General features: G+C 39.6%; 1 protein-coding gene across 1 annotated transcript in view; it reads right to left on the bottom strand.

Moving 5' to 3' along the window:
• The window catches only part of LOC128647600 (vomeronasal type-2 receptor 26-like), a 333,654-nt gene that overhangs the window by 245,684 nt on the left and 72,823 nt on the right, over positions 1-15,147 (bottom strand). Inside the window, exon 6 of the mRNA XM_053700356.1 lies at positions 10,862-11,686. Within this exon, the coding sequence (XP_053556331.1) occupies positions 10,862-11,686 (825 nt within the window). The remainder of the gene's footprint in view (positions 1-10,861; positions 11,687-15,147) is intronic.

Genomic DNA, 15,147 nt, shown 5'->3' with positions numbered 1-15,147 from the left:
GTGAGCAGCGGAACCGCAATACATGCAAAGTCCCTTGGATTTACGTCTGAATCTTTCTTCAGAAGTGAGGGGCCCTAGAATGAAGCCAATCTCCATAGCCTCTGGAGCACTGCTAGAAGAATGAGCAGTGGAAGTTTTTTGAATGGGGTGAGTAGGCCTTTTATAGGAGGGCTCTGTGTGCTGGCGTTCCGTCTTTCTTTCTCTTAATCTCCTATCAATCTGCATAACCAATCTCATAAATGCTTCCAAAGAGTCTGGAATATCTATACAAGCAAGTTCATCTTTCACCTGATCAGACAGACCTAATCTAAATTGACTTTTAAGAGCAACTGCATTCCATTGGGAATCAATAGCTTGTTGTTTAAATTCAGTGATATAGGTCTCGACTGGTTGGTTGCCTTGATTTAACTTCCTCAGTTTATCATCTGCTGTATGTTGGAGGTTGGAATCTGAATATAACTCATCCATAACAGCAAGGAAGGACTGTAAAGAGGATAGAAGAGGGCTGTTTGACTCAAACAAAGTATCTGCCCAGATGCGGGGTTCCCCATGTAGATAAGTAATCATGCTCAACACCTTGGTCCTGTCATTAGGATATGTGACAGGTTTCAGACTAAATGTTAGTACACAAGCATTTCTGAATTGACGATACTGACGTCTGTCACCATGGAAAAAAATCTGGCGGAGCAATGATTGGTTCAGTAACAGGCTGTGCAGGAACAGGTTTGCTAGAAACTGAATCTTGAATAACCTTCCTAAGGGTCTCATTCTCTACTTTTAAATCCCTGAGACCCTGGTTAAGTTTATCCACTCGTTTAGAAAGGTTATAAACAATTGTTGGGAGATCTGCTGGTTCCATTGTAGGGCTTAGTTATTATGTAAAGTCTATTTCAACTATGTAAGTGGAACACAACTGCAGATCAATTATTGTTTTGTATCACCAGGGTTTTTGGTCTATTTAGGTGAGCATAGACCAGTAAACCTGTGGTGAATTAATATTAAGTTAGAGGTTTAATGCTGTTAGTACTATCACAACATGAATCCTTCTAAGCACAATATTTCCAATACTGTTAGACTGGCACAGTATGGAAAAATAAGGAAAAAATGATAGAAGAAAAATATGCTTCTAATTTAAAGAACTTGAGAGAACAAAAATTCTTTTTTAAGCTTACATTAAATAAACATGTAATGCAGGAGTGTGTTGAGTTAATCCTTTTAAGAAGTAAGCTTGTTTTGCAAGAGATATACTTTTAACAAGTCACAGAGAATGCTTCAGTTGTCTTGTAACTGCTACTTTGTATCTGTGTTTATTGAGAGCAGCTGCTGCAGAGTAAGAGAGGAATTTGGCAACATGCCCAGACTAGCGGTTGCAAAACCAAGTAACAGTTTTTATTTTGAAATAGTTAAATCCTCTTCAGTTCAAGCTTGTTATCTTGGAGCTCAAAATGTCTTGTTCTTAAAGCAGCATATATATTATGAAGTGAGAAAGGAGAGAGTGATTCCCCAGTATGAAATAGTGTGCAGAGTAATTTAGAAAACTGCAGCGGCTGTCAGCTCCAGTTAAATTAAGAGTGATGCTGTAAGTGTACAATAACAATTCAGCAGATAAGTTCTCTAATAGTATGCATGGAATAAAATTAAGAGGTAACTTAGCTGTAAGTCCAAGGATGCAAACAGGATAATTCAGGGGATGTAATCCTTGTAGAAAATAGTCCAGAGTAATCCAAGCAAACAGTCCTTTATGAAAGCAGTTGGTTTGAGAAAATCAATGCAGCTCAGAGACTGCGTGTAAGCTGTTACTCCTGCTAATGAAAATAACTAAGCACCTGTTTGCTGACAGGTGGAGCCTTAAGTAACATGAAAGTGAGAGAACCATGTGATGAGAAGTGAGAGAAGTAAAACATGAAATGGAATCCTGACACTGGGAGCGGCGGGATAGGGGTTAATAACTTTATGTAGGTGGCGGCGGTGTAGGAGGCAGCAGATTAGGGGTGTTTAGACTCAGGGCTTATGTTAGGGTGTTAGGTGTATACATAATTTTTATTCTCCCATAGGAATCAATGGGATATCGGGCAGCAGCGAACATAAGCTTTCGCTACTTTCAGATTCCCATTGATTTCTATGGGATCCGCCGCCTCCAGGGCGGCGAATTGAAAAGCAGGTATGCTGGGCCAGAATAGTGGCGAGCCATTTGTAATGATGTAAGCATCGATCTGTGTCGGATTGAGAACTATGGATCTTATGTTATGTCACAGATTTCAACTTTTGCCGGTCTGTAGGCTTTGATAACTAAGGGGAATCAGGTTCTCCACAATTACGCTGCGGAATTCCAATGTATTTGCGGTTGAGCCTCATAGAATTTAGTCTGACATTTATACTTACAACCACCTAGATTACGAGTTTTGCGTTAAACAGGGTGCGAAATGAAGGCAACAAAAGTTGCATTATTTCACCTCCTATAGCGCTGCCATTACGAGTTTCTGAAGCTCCATACCACACAAAATTCAAGGGCTGCTTTGACATGCTTGTGCACGCTTCCCCCATAGACATCAATGGGGAGAGTGCTAGAAAAATCCTAACACCTGAAGTGCGGAATGGCAATTGCCATAATGCAACCCCATTGATGTCTATAGGGAAAAAAAAGGTACGTTTAAACCTAACACGCTAACATAAACACCGAGTCTAAACACTCCTAATCTGCCGCCCCTGACATTGCCGACACTAATAATAGGTATAAACCACTATTCTGCCTCTCTCCGACATTGCTGCCACTATAATAAAGTTATTAGCCCCTATTCCACTGCTCCCGACATTGCAGCCACTCTAATGAAGTTATTGACCCCTATTCTGCCACTCCCGACACCACTGCCACTCTAATAAACCTATTAACCCCTAAACCTCTGCCCCATCACATTGCAAAACACTAAATTAAACTATTAACCCCTAAACCTAACAACCCCCTTACTTTAAATTAAAATAACAATATCCCTATCTTAAATAAATAAAAAATTACCTGTGAAAAAAAAAAAATTTAAGCTATTAATTAACCTAAAATAACTATTATACTAAAATTAAAAAAACTACCAATTAAAAACTAAATTACACATTTAAAAAAAAAAACTAACACTACGATAAAAATTTAAAAGTCTAAAATTACAAAAAATAAAAAACACTGAATTATGAAAAATAGAAAACTCTAAGCTTACAAAAAATTATCAAAAATAAAAATAATTACACATAATCTAATAGCCCTATCAAAATAAAAAGCCCCCCCCCAAAATGAAAAAAAAAAAAACCTAGCCTACGATAAACTACCAATAGCCTTTAGGGTCTTTTGTAGAGCATTGCCCTAAAGAAATCGGCTCTTTCACCTGTAAAAAAATACAAATTGCCCCAACAGTAAAACTCACCACCCAACCAACCCCCAAAATAAAAAAACTAACTAAAAAAAAAAAAAAACCTAAGCTACCCATTGCCCATAAAGGGACATTTGTATGGGCATTGCCCTTAAAAGGACATTTAGCTATTTTGCATTGTCCTTAAAAGGGCATTCAGCTCTTCTTCAAAGCACAAACCCTAATCTAAAAAAAACCTACCCAAATTTTTTTAAAATAAAACCTAACACTAACCCCCGAAGATCCACTCATGGTTTCTGAAGTCCGGACATCCATCCTCATGCAGGCAGCGAGAAGTCTTTATACAGGCGGCGAGAAGTCTTCATCCAGGCATCGTCTTCTATCTTCATCCCTGCAGCGCAGAGCGGAGCCATCATGGAAGACATCCGTCGCGGAGCGTCCTCTTCATATGATCACCGCCGCAAACTGAATCTTCAATGCACGGGAGCCATTTCAAAATGGCGTCCCTTGCATGCCTATTGGCTGATTTGATTTTTGAAATTCAAATCAGCCATCAGGATGAGAGCTTCTGAAATCCTATTGGCTGTTCAAAACAGCCAATAGGATGAGAGCTACTGAAATCCTATTGGCTGTTCAAGTCAGCCAACTTAGGGCAATGCCCTACAAAAGGACCTTTTAAGGGCTATTGGTAGGTTATTGTAGGCTGGGGGGGACTTTTTATTTTGATAGGGCTATTAGATTAGGTGTAATTTTTTTTATTTTTGATAATTTTGTTTATTATTTTTTGTAAGCTTAGTGTTTTTTATTTTTCGTAATTTTAGACTTTTAAATATTTTTCGTAGTGTTAGGTTTTTAGGGGTTAATAACTTTATTGAATAGTCGCAATGTTTTAAATAGTGTTTGTGATGTAGGAGGGTGGCGGTTTAAGGATTAATATGTAGTTTATGGGTGTTAGTGTACTTTGTAACACTTTAGTTATGAGTTTTTTTTAAAACATTTTTGTTCCGCTAAACCCATAACTACTGGTCTCAGAAGGCGGTATAAATCGTGTCGGTATAGGCTGTAACAGAAGCATTTTAGCCTCACCGCACAACCTGTAATACCGACGCTATGGGAATCCCATGCAAAAACTTAATTTTTTTGAGTGCGGTATTGACGTTGCATTACAGGCTAAAATACTTGCAGTTTAGCTATACCGACACAACTCCTGATAGCGGCGTTACTGGTTTTACCCTGAAATTGCCATATTTTCAGTGTTAAAACCCACAACGCAAAACTCATAATCTAGGTGAATGTTTTTTATTGTAAAACCCCCCCACATAATAGTGATTAAGTTTTTACAATTTTGATCTGTACTAATTTTGTTCATCATATATATCATTATTCTGTTTTATCTGAACTCCTTCCCCTCTACTGGTACCTGTTTTTTACCAAGCACAGCAATATAATTATTTGATCACTAGTATAAAAGTATAATCAACTAACTACTCCATTTCCTATCACACTTTAGACACTTAATTGAAAATTGTCACCCATTGGTTGATATCCTCCATTTAAGGTCCCAGTACAGGTGAGAGCATTGTCTCTGATGAAGCGCATGTACGCATGCGCAAAACGCGTCAGGCATTAGGGAGCACTTAATTGTTCTTCATTGACTCTGTTCCAATAAACTTTTGGATCTACGCTACACTGGGACTCAGTGTTTCATTTTCCTCACTACATATACATATGTATATAGATAGATATACATACACAGACATTCATATACACATACATACATACAGACATACATATACACATACATACATATACACATACAAATATATACACACGCATACACATGCATACACATAAATACACATACATACTGTACATACATATACATGCATGCACATGTATACACATACATAAACATACATACACATACATAAACATACATACACATGCATACACATGCAAACACATACATACATACACATAATACATATACTTGCACAAATATTCACATGCATACATATGCATGCACATGCATATATATATATATATATATATATATATATATATATATATACACATACATACACATACAGGCATACATACACATGGATACGCATACATGCATAACATGCATACATACACATACAAACACATATGCATACACATACATATACATGTATACATATATACATATACAGTATATACATATGCACATACATACACATGCATACATAAACATGCATACATACATTCATACAGTACATACACATCCATACACATGCATACACACACATACACACACATGCATACATATACATGCATACACATTCATACACATACATACACATATACATACATACGCATGTCTACACACATACACACACACATACACACACACACACAGGACAGTCTAATTATTTTTTAAACTACAGATGTAGAAATAACCTATTTTGTAACTGTTCTTTTATATAAATATTTAAGCTACAGGTGTAGCAATACTATAATTATAATGGTCTACTGTCTTAAATATATAAAAAATATGTTCTATATAATAAACTACAAATATATAAACCTAATTACCCTATTAACAAATAACTAAGTACACTAACCTAATACCCCCTAACCTAACAACCCCTAACCTAACACCCTATTAAATAAACTCAAATAACCTAAACTAATACATTTTAAAGTTACAAAAAAAGGCTAACATTCCAGAAAATAAAAAAATTAAATTACCAAAATTAACAAAATTAAACCTAATCCCTATGAAAATACCCCCCCCCCAAAATAAAAACACCCCTTACTCTAAGAACAAACTACCAGTAGCCATTAAAAGGGCTTTTTGCAGGGCATTGCACCAAGATAATCAGCTCTTTTACAAAAAATATACAAAGTCCCACCTAACATTAAACCCCCCCACCCCCCAAAATAAAGGAACCTAACACTAAAAACCCTAAACTACCCATTGCCCTGAAAAGGGCATTTGTTTAGGCATTGCCCTTAAAAGGGCATTTAGCTCTTTTACTGCCCATCCCTATTCTAAATAAAACAAACCTCCCCAAAAACCCTTAAAAAATACTAAATCTAACCCCCAGGTTGATACTAACAGTTCCTGAAGTCCGGCGGTGAAGGTCCTGTTCCAGGCGTTAAAGTCTTCTTCCAAGCGCAACCTCTTCTTCTTCCAGCAATATCCTGCGCGGAGTGGTACTGAAGACTGAAGATCGTGGAGCTGAAGACCGGCGACCCTGGAACTGCAGACTGGTGACCGTGGAGCCATGGAGAGTGGTGGATCCTCTTCGTACGATGTCTACCGTACACTGAATAGTGAATTCCCTTGAATTTCTATTGGCTGATTTAATTCTTCCAATTCAAATCATCCAATAGTATGAGAGCTACTCAAATCCTATTGGCTGTTCAAATCAGCCAATAGGATGAGAGCAAGTGAAATTTTATTGGCTATTCAAATGAGCCAATAGAATTTCACTTGCTCTCATCATATTGGCTAATTTAAACAGCCAATAGGATTTGAGTAGCTTTCATCATATTGGCTGATTTGAATTGGAAGAATCAAATCAGCCAATAGGAATTCAAGGATGCCATCTTTAATAGTGTACCTTGAATTCACTATTCAGTGTACGGCGGAGATCGTACAAAGAGAATCGTCCATGCTCCATGTCTCCGCGGTCGACGCACTGCAGTTTCAGGGTCACCGGTCTTCAGCTCCTCGGTATTCAGTCTTCAGCTCCGCTTTGCGCAGGATGTTCCTGGAGGAAGAAGAGGTTGCGCTTGGAAGAAGACTTCACCGCCTGAAACAGGACCTCCTCCGTCGGACTTCAGGAACCATGAGTACCAACCTGGGGGTTAGATATAGGATTTTTTAAGGGTGTTTGGGGGGTTTGTTTTATTTAGATTAGGGATGGGTAGTAAAAGAGCTAAATAAATGCCCTTTTTAGGGCAATGGGTAGTTTAGGTTTTTTAGTGTTAGGTTCTTTTATTTTGGGGGGTGGGGGTTTAATGTTAGGTGGGACTTTGTATATTTTTTGTAAAAGAGCTGATTATTTTGGGGCAATGCCCTGCAAAAATCCCTTTTAAGGGCTACTGATAGTTTATTCTTAGAGTAGGGGGTGTTTTTATTTTGGGGGGTCTTTTCTATTTTCATAGGCATTAGGTTTAATTTTGTTAAATTTGGTAATTTGATTTTTTATTTTCTATAATGTTAGCCTTTTTTTAATTTTTTGTGAACTTATTTTTTTTATTATTTTTTGTAACTTTAGAATGTATTAGTTTAGGTAATTTGGGTTTATTTAATAGGGTGTTAGGTTAGGGGTTGTTAGGTTAGGGTACTTATGGCCAGATTACGAGTTTTGCATTATGGCTGCCTCGCTGCTAACTTGCAAGTTATTTCCACCTTTTAACAGTGCTGGTATTACAGGTTTTCAAAAACCCGGCATTTGCGGGCGATATGGCAGCGTTGAGCTCCTTTGAGCTCCATACCGCACCCAAATACCAGCGCTGCTGTAAGCTGCTTTGACATGCTCGTGCACAATTTCCCCATAGACATCAATGGGAGAGCCGGCTAATAATGGAGCGTAAAGCTTCGCAACGCAGCCCCATTGATGTCTATGGGGAAATAAAAAGTTATGTTTAAACCAACACCCTAACATAAACCTCAAGTCTAAACGCCTAATCTGCTGCCCCAACATTACCGCCATCTACATTACACCTATTAACCCCTAATCTGCCGGCCCCGACATCGCCGCCACCTACATTACACTTATTAACCCCTAATCTGCCGCCCCCGACATCGCCGAAACCTACATTACACTTATTAAGCCCTAATCTGCCGCCCCCTGATAGAATTCTATCAGCCAATTGGAAATTCAAGGGACGCCATCTTGGATGACGTCATTTAAAGGAACATTAATTCTTCAAGAGGAGTCGAAAGAAGAGGATACTCTGCGCCGGATGTCTTGAAGGTGGAGCCACTCCGCGTCGGAAGGATGAAAATAGAAGATGCCGTCTGGATAAAGTCTTCTGCCTGCCTGGAGGATGACTTATTGCTGCTTGGATGAACACTTCTCCCGGCTTCGTTGAGGACTTCTTGCCGCTTGGATGAGGATGGATGTCCGGTCTTCAAAAACTCTAAGTGGATCTTCGGGAGTTAGTGTTACGTTTTCTTCTTAAGGGTTTATTGGGTGGGTTTTATTTTTAGATTAGGGAGTTTGGGCAATGTAAAAGAGCTAAAGCAATGGGGAGCTTAGGTTTATTTAGATAGGATTTTATTTGGGGGGTTGGTTCTGTGGTTGGTGGGTTTTACTGTTGGGGGGGTGTTTGTATTTTTTTTACAGGTAATAGAGTTGATTTCATTGGGGCAATGCCCCGAAAAAGCCCTTTTAAGGGTCATTGGTAGTTTAGTATAGGCTAGGTTTTTTTTATTTTGGGGGGCTTTTTATTTTGATAGGGATATTATATTAGGTGTAATTAATTTAAATATTTGATATTTTTTTATTTTGTGTAATTTAGTGTTTATTATTTTTTTGTAATTTTGAGTTTATTATTTGTGATAATTTGTAATTTAGATTAATTTATTTTTTTAATTTGATGTATTTAATTTTATTGTAATGTTAGGTGTTAGTTTAACTCAGAATAGTTTTAAATGAATTAATTTCAGCATCAAACGTCTGGCTTGTTGTCTGAATTTGTCCACATATCCATCTGGAAATCATCTATTCCTTCGTTGGACTGTTTTTATTGTTTTTATTGCTAGCATTTTCATATTGATACATTGTAATTCATTTTGCAACAAAGTTTCAATATATTGTTGCGAGTTGTTCCCAATGATTTGTATGCTACACTTTATTTGTGCCTGATCAACGCATTTAGAGTTCTGTTAATTTGCTACATTTGCCCTAATGTTTTAATATATTTGTATTAAATGTATGAAGATTTTGCACTTTATTCTATACTGTTTTTTATTTAGCCTGTTGTAGGCTTCACTCAATTCACATTTTTTAAGGTTTTATTCGTTTATACATTCACACAATTGTGTTGTTTTTCACATAAATTTTCTTATGCATCACTATCACCTATTTTAAGCTTTCAATAGCGCTTATGATTAGAAGATTTTTTCTGTTTTTTTATATCCAGTCTTTTTCTTAATTTAGTTATGGGATGTACCACTCACTTTTTGTCCGGACCGGAAAACTCATAAGTCCCATTAAAAAAGCACTTTTTGAAAGCTGCGGTAGTTACGTTGCGTGACGGCCAAAAAAGTGTGCGGTACAGCTATACCTGCAAGACTCGTAATACCAGCGGTAGTGAAAAAGCAACGTTATGAAGCTTTTTCACTCATAACGCAAAACTCGTAATCTAGCTGTTAGTTATTTAGATAGTTATTTGCGTTTTGGTTTTTGGCGGTTTAAAGGGTTAATAAGTTCATTAGGTTTATTGCAATGTGGGAGTTTTGCAGTTTAGGGGTTAATAGGGTAAATAGGTTTATTGCAATGTAGAGGTTTTTACGGTTTAGGGGTTAATAGGGGAATTAGGTATATAGCAATGTGGGGTTTTTGCTGTTTAGGAGTTAAGACTTCGTGTAGGATTTTTTTGTTGTTGTTATATTTCGTGCGGGCAGTGGTTTTTTTTTTTTAAATACTTGATACAGACTTTTTTGTTTTTAATACTTGATGCGGTAGTTTTAAAAAAAAAATATTTTTATATGGGCGATTAGTTTGCTCCGTTTGCCTTCGCTGCATCCACCGGGATGCAGCTTACTCTGCATCCCGGTGGATTCTGAAAATGGCAGTGTGGTGAAAGAATCCACCTTCTTTTGTCCTCACACTGCCAGCATTTCATTGAGGATGAGTGCGCAACTGCCGACGGCGACGGACATTACACACATTTATATATATATATATATATATATATATATATATATAGTCCTTCCCTGTCAAACATCTTGTCTATATCATATACCTTTAAAACATTTTATTTTATTAAAATATAAAAATATATATTTCAGCCCCAATTCCGAAAAAGTTGGGACACTAGGGAAAATGCAAAAAAAATAATAATATTCAGTTCATCCTGTATTGAAAATACATTATTAACACATTATTTGATGTGTTACTTTGATAATTTAATGTATTTTTGAAAATAGACATATTTCAAATCTTATGACAGCAACACGTTTCAAAAAAGTTGGGACAGGGCAATTCGGGTCTAATAGCGATGTTGAAATAAGAGGGCGATGTGTTATCAAAAGCATTTCACTTGTAATATAGGCCATTATTTTTATTTTATTTTTTAAACTTAAATTCTACAAAATCTAAAATTCATTCTGCATAATACTTAGTTCTCATCACCTAATTCATGTATCACACTAGCTACAAAACCAAAGTCGTACCACAAGCTGTTTATTCAACAGTTATTTTACCCAAATATGTTTATCCCTTGAGGAAGCGCTGAACAATATAAGTTACACTATTCACAAGCATTTTATGTCTATTCACCTGGTGCATATACTCATATTGTACATTGTGTTTTTCAGGGTAAGTCCTTGTCAGGGACATATGCATATTGTTTAATGCATGTAAGATGGCAAATACCGCAATAAACACCTGAAAGGTGGCACCATGATGGTAAAAATCATTTATATCTGTCAGTTGTTCTCTCCCAGTACATGGGTGTAGAGGAGACTTATAGAGCGCTTTATAAAATATTTCTCTTTTCTTTTCTGTATTGTTTGGAAAACATCTCATAAATGTTATAAGAAAATCCTGAATAAACAGATCATCTAGGTTTTCTGTTATGAATTTATTCACAAATTGCTGTAATCCTGCAATATCAGCAGCATAATTTTGAAAAAACAAACTGGCATTAAATAAATTTACAGAAACATCAAGCAGAAAGTTATGAAAAGCCCATGTACCGGGCAGAATCAGGGTCTTATTCGTAAGAAGATCAACCATATTTCTTAAGGATATCAGAAAAGCAGAGGTAACAGTTCCACAAACAATAACTATCTGAGACGTTGATTTGGTAAAAGCAGCTTTGCTCTTTTTGTAAAATGCCTCAATATTATTATCAGCTTCACGATCAATGTTAATAATAAATTCAATGCAGATCCCATAACCGTTGGTCTCTTTCTTTAATTCGTGTAGTTCCACCTCTCCACTGTCATCGTCAGACACAATAATTCCAACCCAGGTCCAATTAAAATATCTCAGCAGTGTAGCAATGGCGACATATTGAATGTGATCACTTGGAACTGTCCGAAAAAAGAAAGGATAACGCACTCTGTCATTGAGACGCATATCTGTGGCGCCAAAGCTGATCTGCAAATACACAAATATAATGCAAAATAGGTTGGTTTATTAAAATAATAAATAACTGTGTTAAATGATTTCTCAATGTATTTCTACTGTTAAATGCAATAACAAAAAAATAATTTCATCCCTATAATCTCTTTTATCTGATATATTAAATACAGCAAAGTCATTTTTCTATACTTAAAATTAAAAATGCATTACACTTATTGAATAACCAACACAATACCATATACAATACAGCACAATAATAACTTCTAATGCAGATGACCACCACATGTAATCATCCCAGGGGGAGGAAGGGAGTTCGGCGCTTTTTGAGCAAATTTTGCCCTCCCTGCACATTACTAGGACACTACAAGGTGGCTGAGGGTATCAATATTGCCTGTTGATGGCTAGTGTGGCATTAATTACAGCTCCCGCTCATAAGTTAACCACTAAAAGTTTACTTTTTGCAGACGTTGGGTAGCGGCTGGTATTACAAGTTGAAAGTAAAAATGTTGCGCTTTAGCGAAACCTGATGCACACAAAATTGTAACCACAGGATATTGCATTCAAGATATCACAATAACCCCATTGACTTCAGTGGAACAGCAAAGTAAACAAAACAACAACAACAAAAAAAACACTTAAAACTCGAAGTTAAAAAAACAACAACTTGATAACCAACATTGCAATAAGCCGCAACTCTTATAGCCCTACTTTTTAATCCTGTTACAACATTGACCCATAATCTGCCACATCCCCATTGTAAACTACCCTACTACAATATTAACCCCTAATCTGCCACATCCCCATTGTAAGCTACCCTGCTACACTATTCAGGGCAGTTTCCAGGGGCAGGCAGACCGGGCAGTGGCCCGGGGCGCAATAGCATATAGGGAGCAGTGGGGAGCACTTTTACTTAAAAAATTGTGCCGGCAAGAGATCTAAAGTTAGAGGCAGTTCCAGTTAGCGGTACTCTTAACCTGACTTTTTTTGCCATTGCCGTTGTGACTGTCACTAGTGCAGAGACTGAGCAAGAGCTAACTGAATTCAACTGTGATGGAGGAAGTCAAACAGAGGCAGACACTGACAGGCAGCGCTGGAGGAAGTCAAACAGAGGATGACACTAACAGGCAACGCTGGAGAAAGTCAAACAGAGGCAGACACTGACAGGCAGTGCTAGAGGAAGTCAAACAGAGGCAGACACTGACAGGCAGCGCTGGAGGAATTCAAACAGAGGCAGACACTGACAGGCAGCGCTGGAGGAATTCAAACAGAGGCAGACACTGACAGGCAGTGCTGGAGGAAGTCAAACAGAGGCAGACACTGACAGACAGTGCTGGAGGAAGTCAAACAGAGGCAGACACTGACAGGCAGTGCTGGAGGAAGTCAAACAGAGGCAGACACTGACAGGCAGTGCTGGAGGAAGTCAAACAGAGGCAAACACTGAAAGGCAGTGCTGGAGGAAGTCAAACAGAGGCAGACACTGACAGGCAGCGCTGGAGGAATTCAAACAGAGGCAGACACTGACAGGCAGTGCTGGAGGAAGTCAAACAGAGGCAGGCACTGACAGGCAGCGCTGGAGGAAGTCAAACAGAGGCAGACACCGATAGGCACTTAGCGCTGGAGGAAGTCAAACAGAGGCAGACACTGACAGACAGTGCTGGAGGAAGTCAAACAGAGGCAGACACTGACAGGCAGCGCTGGAGGAATTCAAACAGAGGCAGGCACTGACAGGCAGCACTGGAGGAAGTCAAACAGAGGCAGACACTGATAGACACTTAGCGCTGGAGGAAGTCAAACAGAGGCAGACACTGATAGGCACTTAGCGCTGGAGGAAGTCAAATAGAGGCAGACACTGATAGGCACTTAGCACTGTAGGAAGTCAAACAGAGGCAGACACTGATAGGAACTTAGCGCTGGAGGAAGTCAAACAGAGGCAGAAACTGACAGGCAGTGCTGGAGGAAGTCAAACAGAGGCAGACACTGATAGGCACTTAGCGCTGGAGGAAGTCAAACAGAGGCAGACACTGACAGGCAGTGCTGGATGAAGTCAAACAGAGGCAGACTCTGACAGGCAGCACTGGAGGAAGTCAAACAGAGGCAGACACTGATAGGCACTTAGTGCTGGAGGAAGTCAAACAGAGGCAGACACTGACAGGCAGTGCTGGAGGAAGTCAAGCAGAGGCAGACACTGATAGGCACTTAGCACTGGAGGAAGTCAAACAGAGGCAGACACTGAAAGGCAGCACTGGAGGAAGTCAAACAGAGGCAGACACTGACAGGCAGTGCTGGAGGGATTCAAACAGAGGCAGACACTGACAGGCAGTGCTGGAGGGAGTCAAACAGAGGCAGACACTGACAGGCAGTGCTGGAGGGAGTCAAACAGAGGCAGACACTGACAGGCAGTGCTGGAGGGAGTCAAACAGAGGCAGACACTGACAGGCAGTGCTGGAGGGAGTCAAACAGAGGCAGACACTGACAGGCAGTGCTGGAGGGAGTCAAACAGAGGCAGACACTGACAGGCAGTGCTGGAGGGAGTCAAACAGAGGCAGACACTGACAGGCAGTGCTGGAGGAAGTAAAACAGAGGCAGTCACTGACAGGCAGCGCTGGAGGAAGTCAAACAGAGGCAGTCACTGATAGGCACTTAGCACTGGAGGAAGTCAAACAGAGGCAGACACCGATAGGCACTTAGCGCTGGAGGAAGTCAAACAGAGGCAGACACTGACAGGCAGCGCTAGAGGAAGTCAAACAGAGGCAGACACTGACAGGCAGCGCTGGAGGAAGTCAAACAGAGGCAGACACTGACAGGCAGCGCTGGAGGAAGTCAAACAGAGACAGGCACTGACAGGCAGCGCTGGAGGAAGTCAAACAGAGGCAGACACTGATAGGCACTTAGCGCTGGAGGAAGTCAAACAGAGGCAGACACTGACAGGCAGCGCTGGAGGAAGTCAAACAGAGACAGACACTGACAGGCAGTGCTGGAGGAAGTCAAACAGAGGGAGACACTGATAGGCACTTAGCGTTGGAGGAAGTCAAACAGAGACAGACACTGATAGGCAGCGCTGGAGGAAGTCAAACAGAGGCAGACACTGACAGGCAGTGCTGGAGGAAGTCAAACAGAGGCAGACACTGATAGGCACTTAGCGCTGTATGAAGTCAAACAGAGGCAGACACTGACAGGCAGCGCTGGAGGAAGTCAAACAGAGGCAGACACTGACAGGCAGTGCTGGAGGAAGTCAAACAGAGGCGTACACTGATAGGCACTTAGTGCTGGAGGAAGTCAAACAGAGGCAGACACTGATAGGCACTTAGCGCTGGGGGAAGTCAAACAGAGGCAGACACTGATAGGCAATTAGAGCTGGAGGAAATCAAACAGAGGCAGACACTGATAGGCACTTAGCGCTGTAGGAAGTCAAACAGAGGCAGACACTGACAGGCAGCACTGGAGGAAGTCAAACAGAGGCAGACACTGACAGGCAG

Source organism: Bombina bombina, chromosome 2 (assembly GCF_027579735.1).
Source record: "Bombina bombina isolate aBomBom1 chromosome 2, aBomBom1.pri, whole genome shotgun sequence".
Taxonomy (NCBI): Eukaryota; Metazoa; Chordata; class Amphibia; order Anura; family Bombinatoridae; genus Bombina; species Bombina bombina.
Note: the sequence above shows the minus strand (reverse complement) of the source record. Positions and strands in the feature narration are given on the sequence as shown.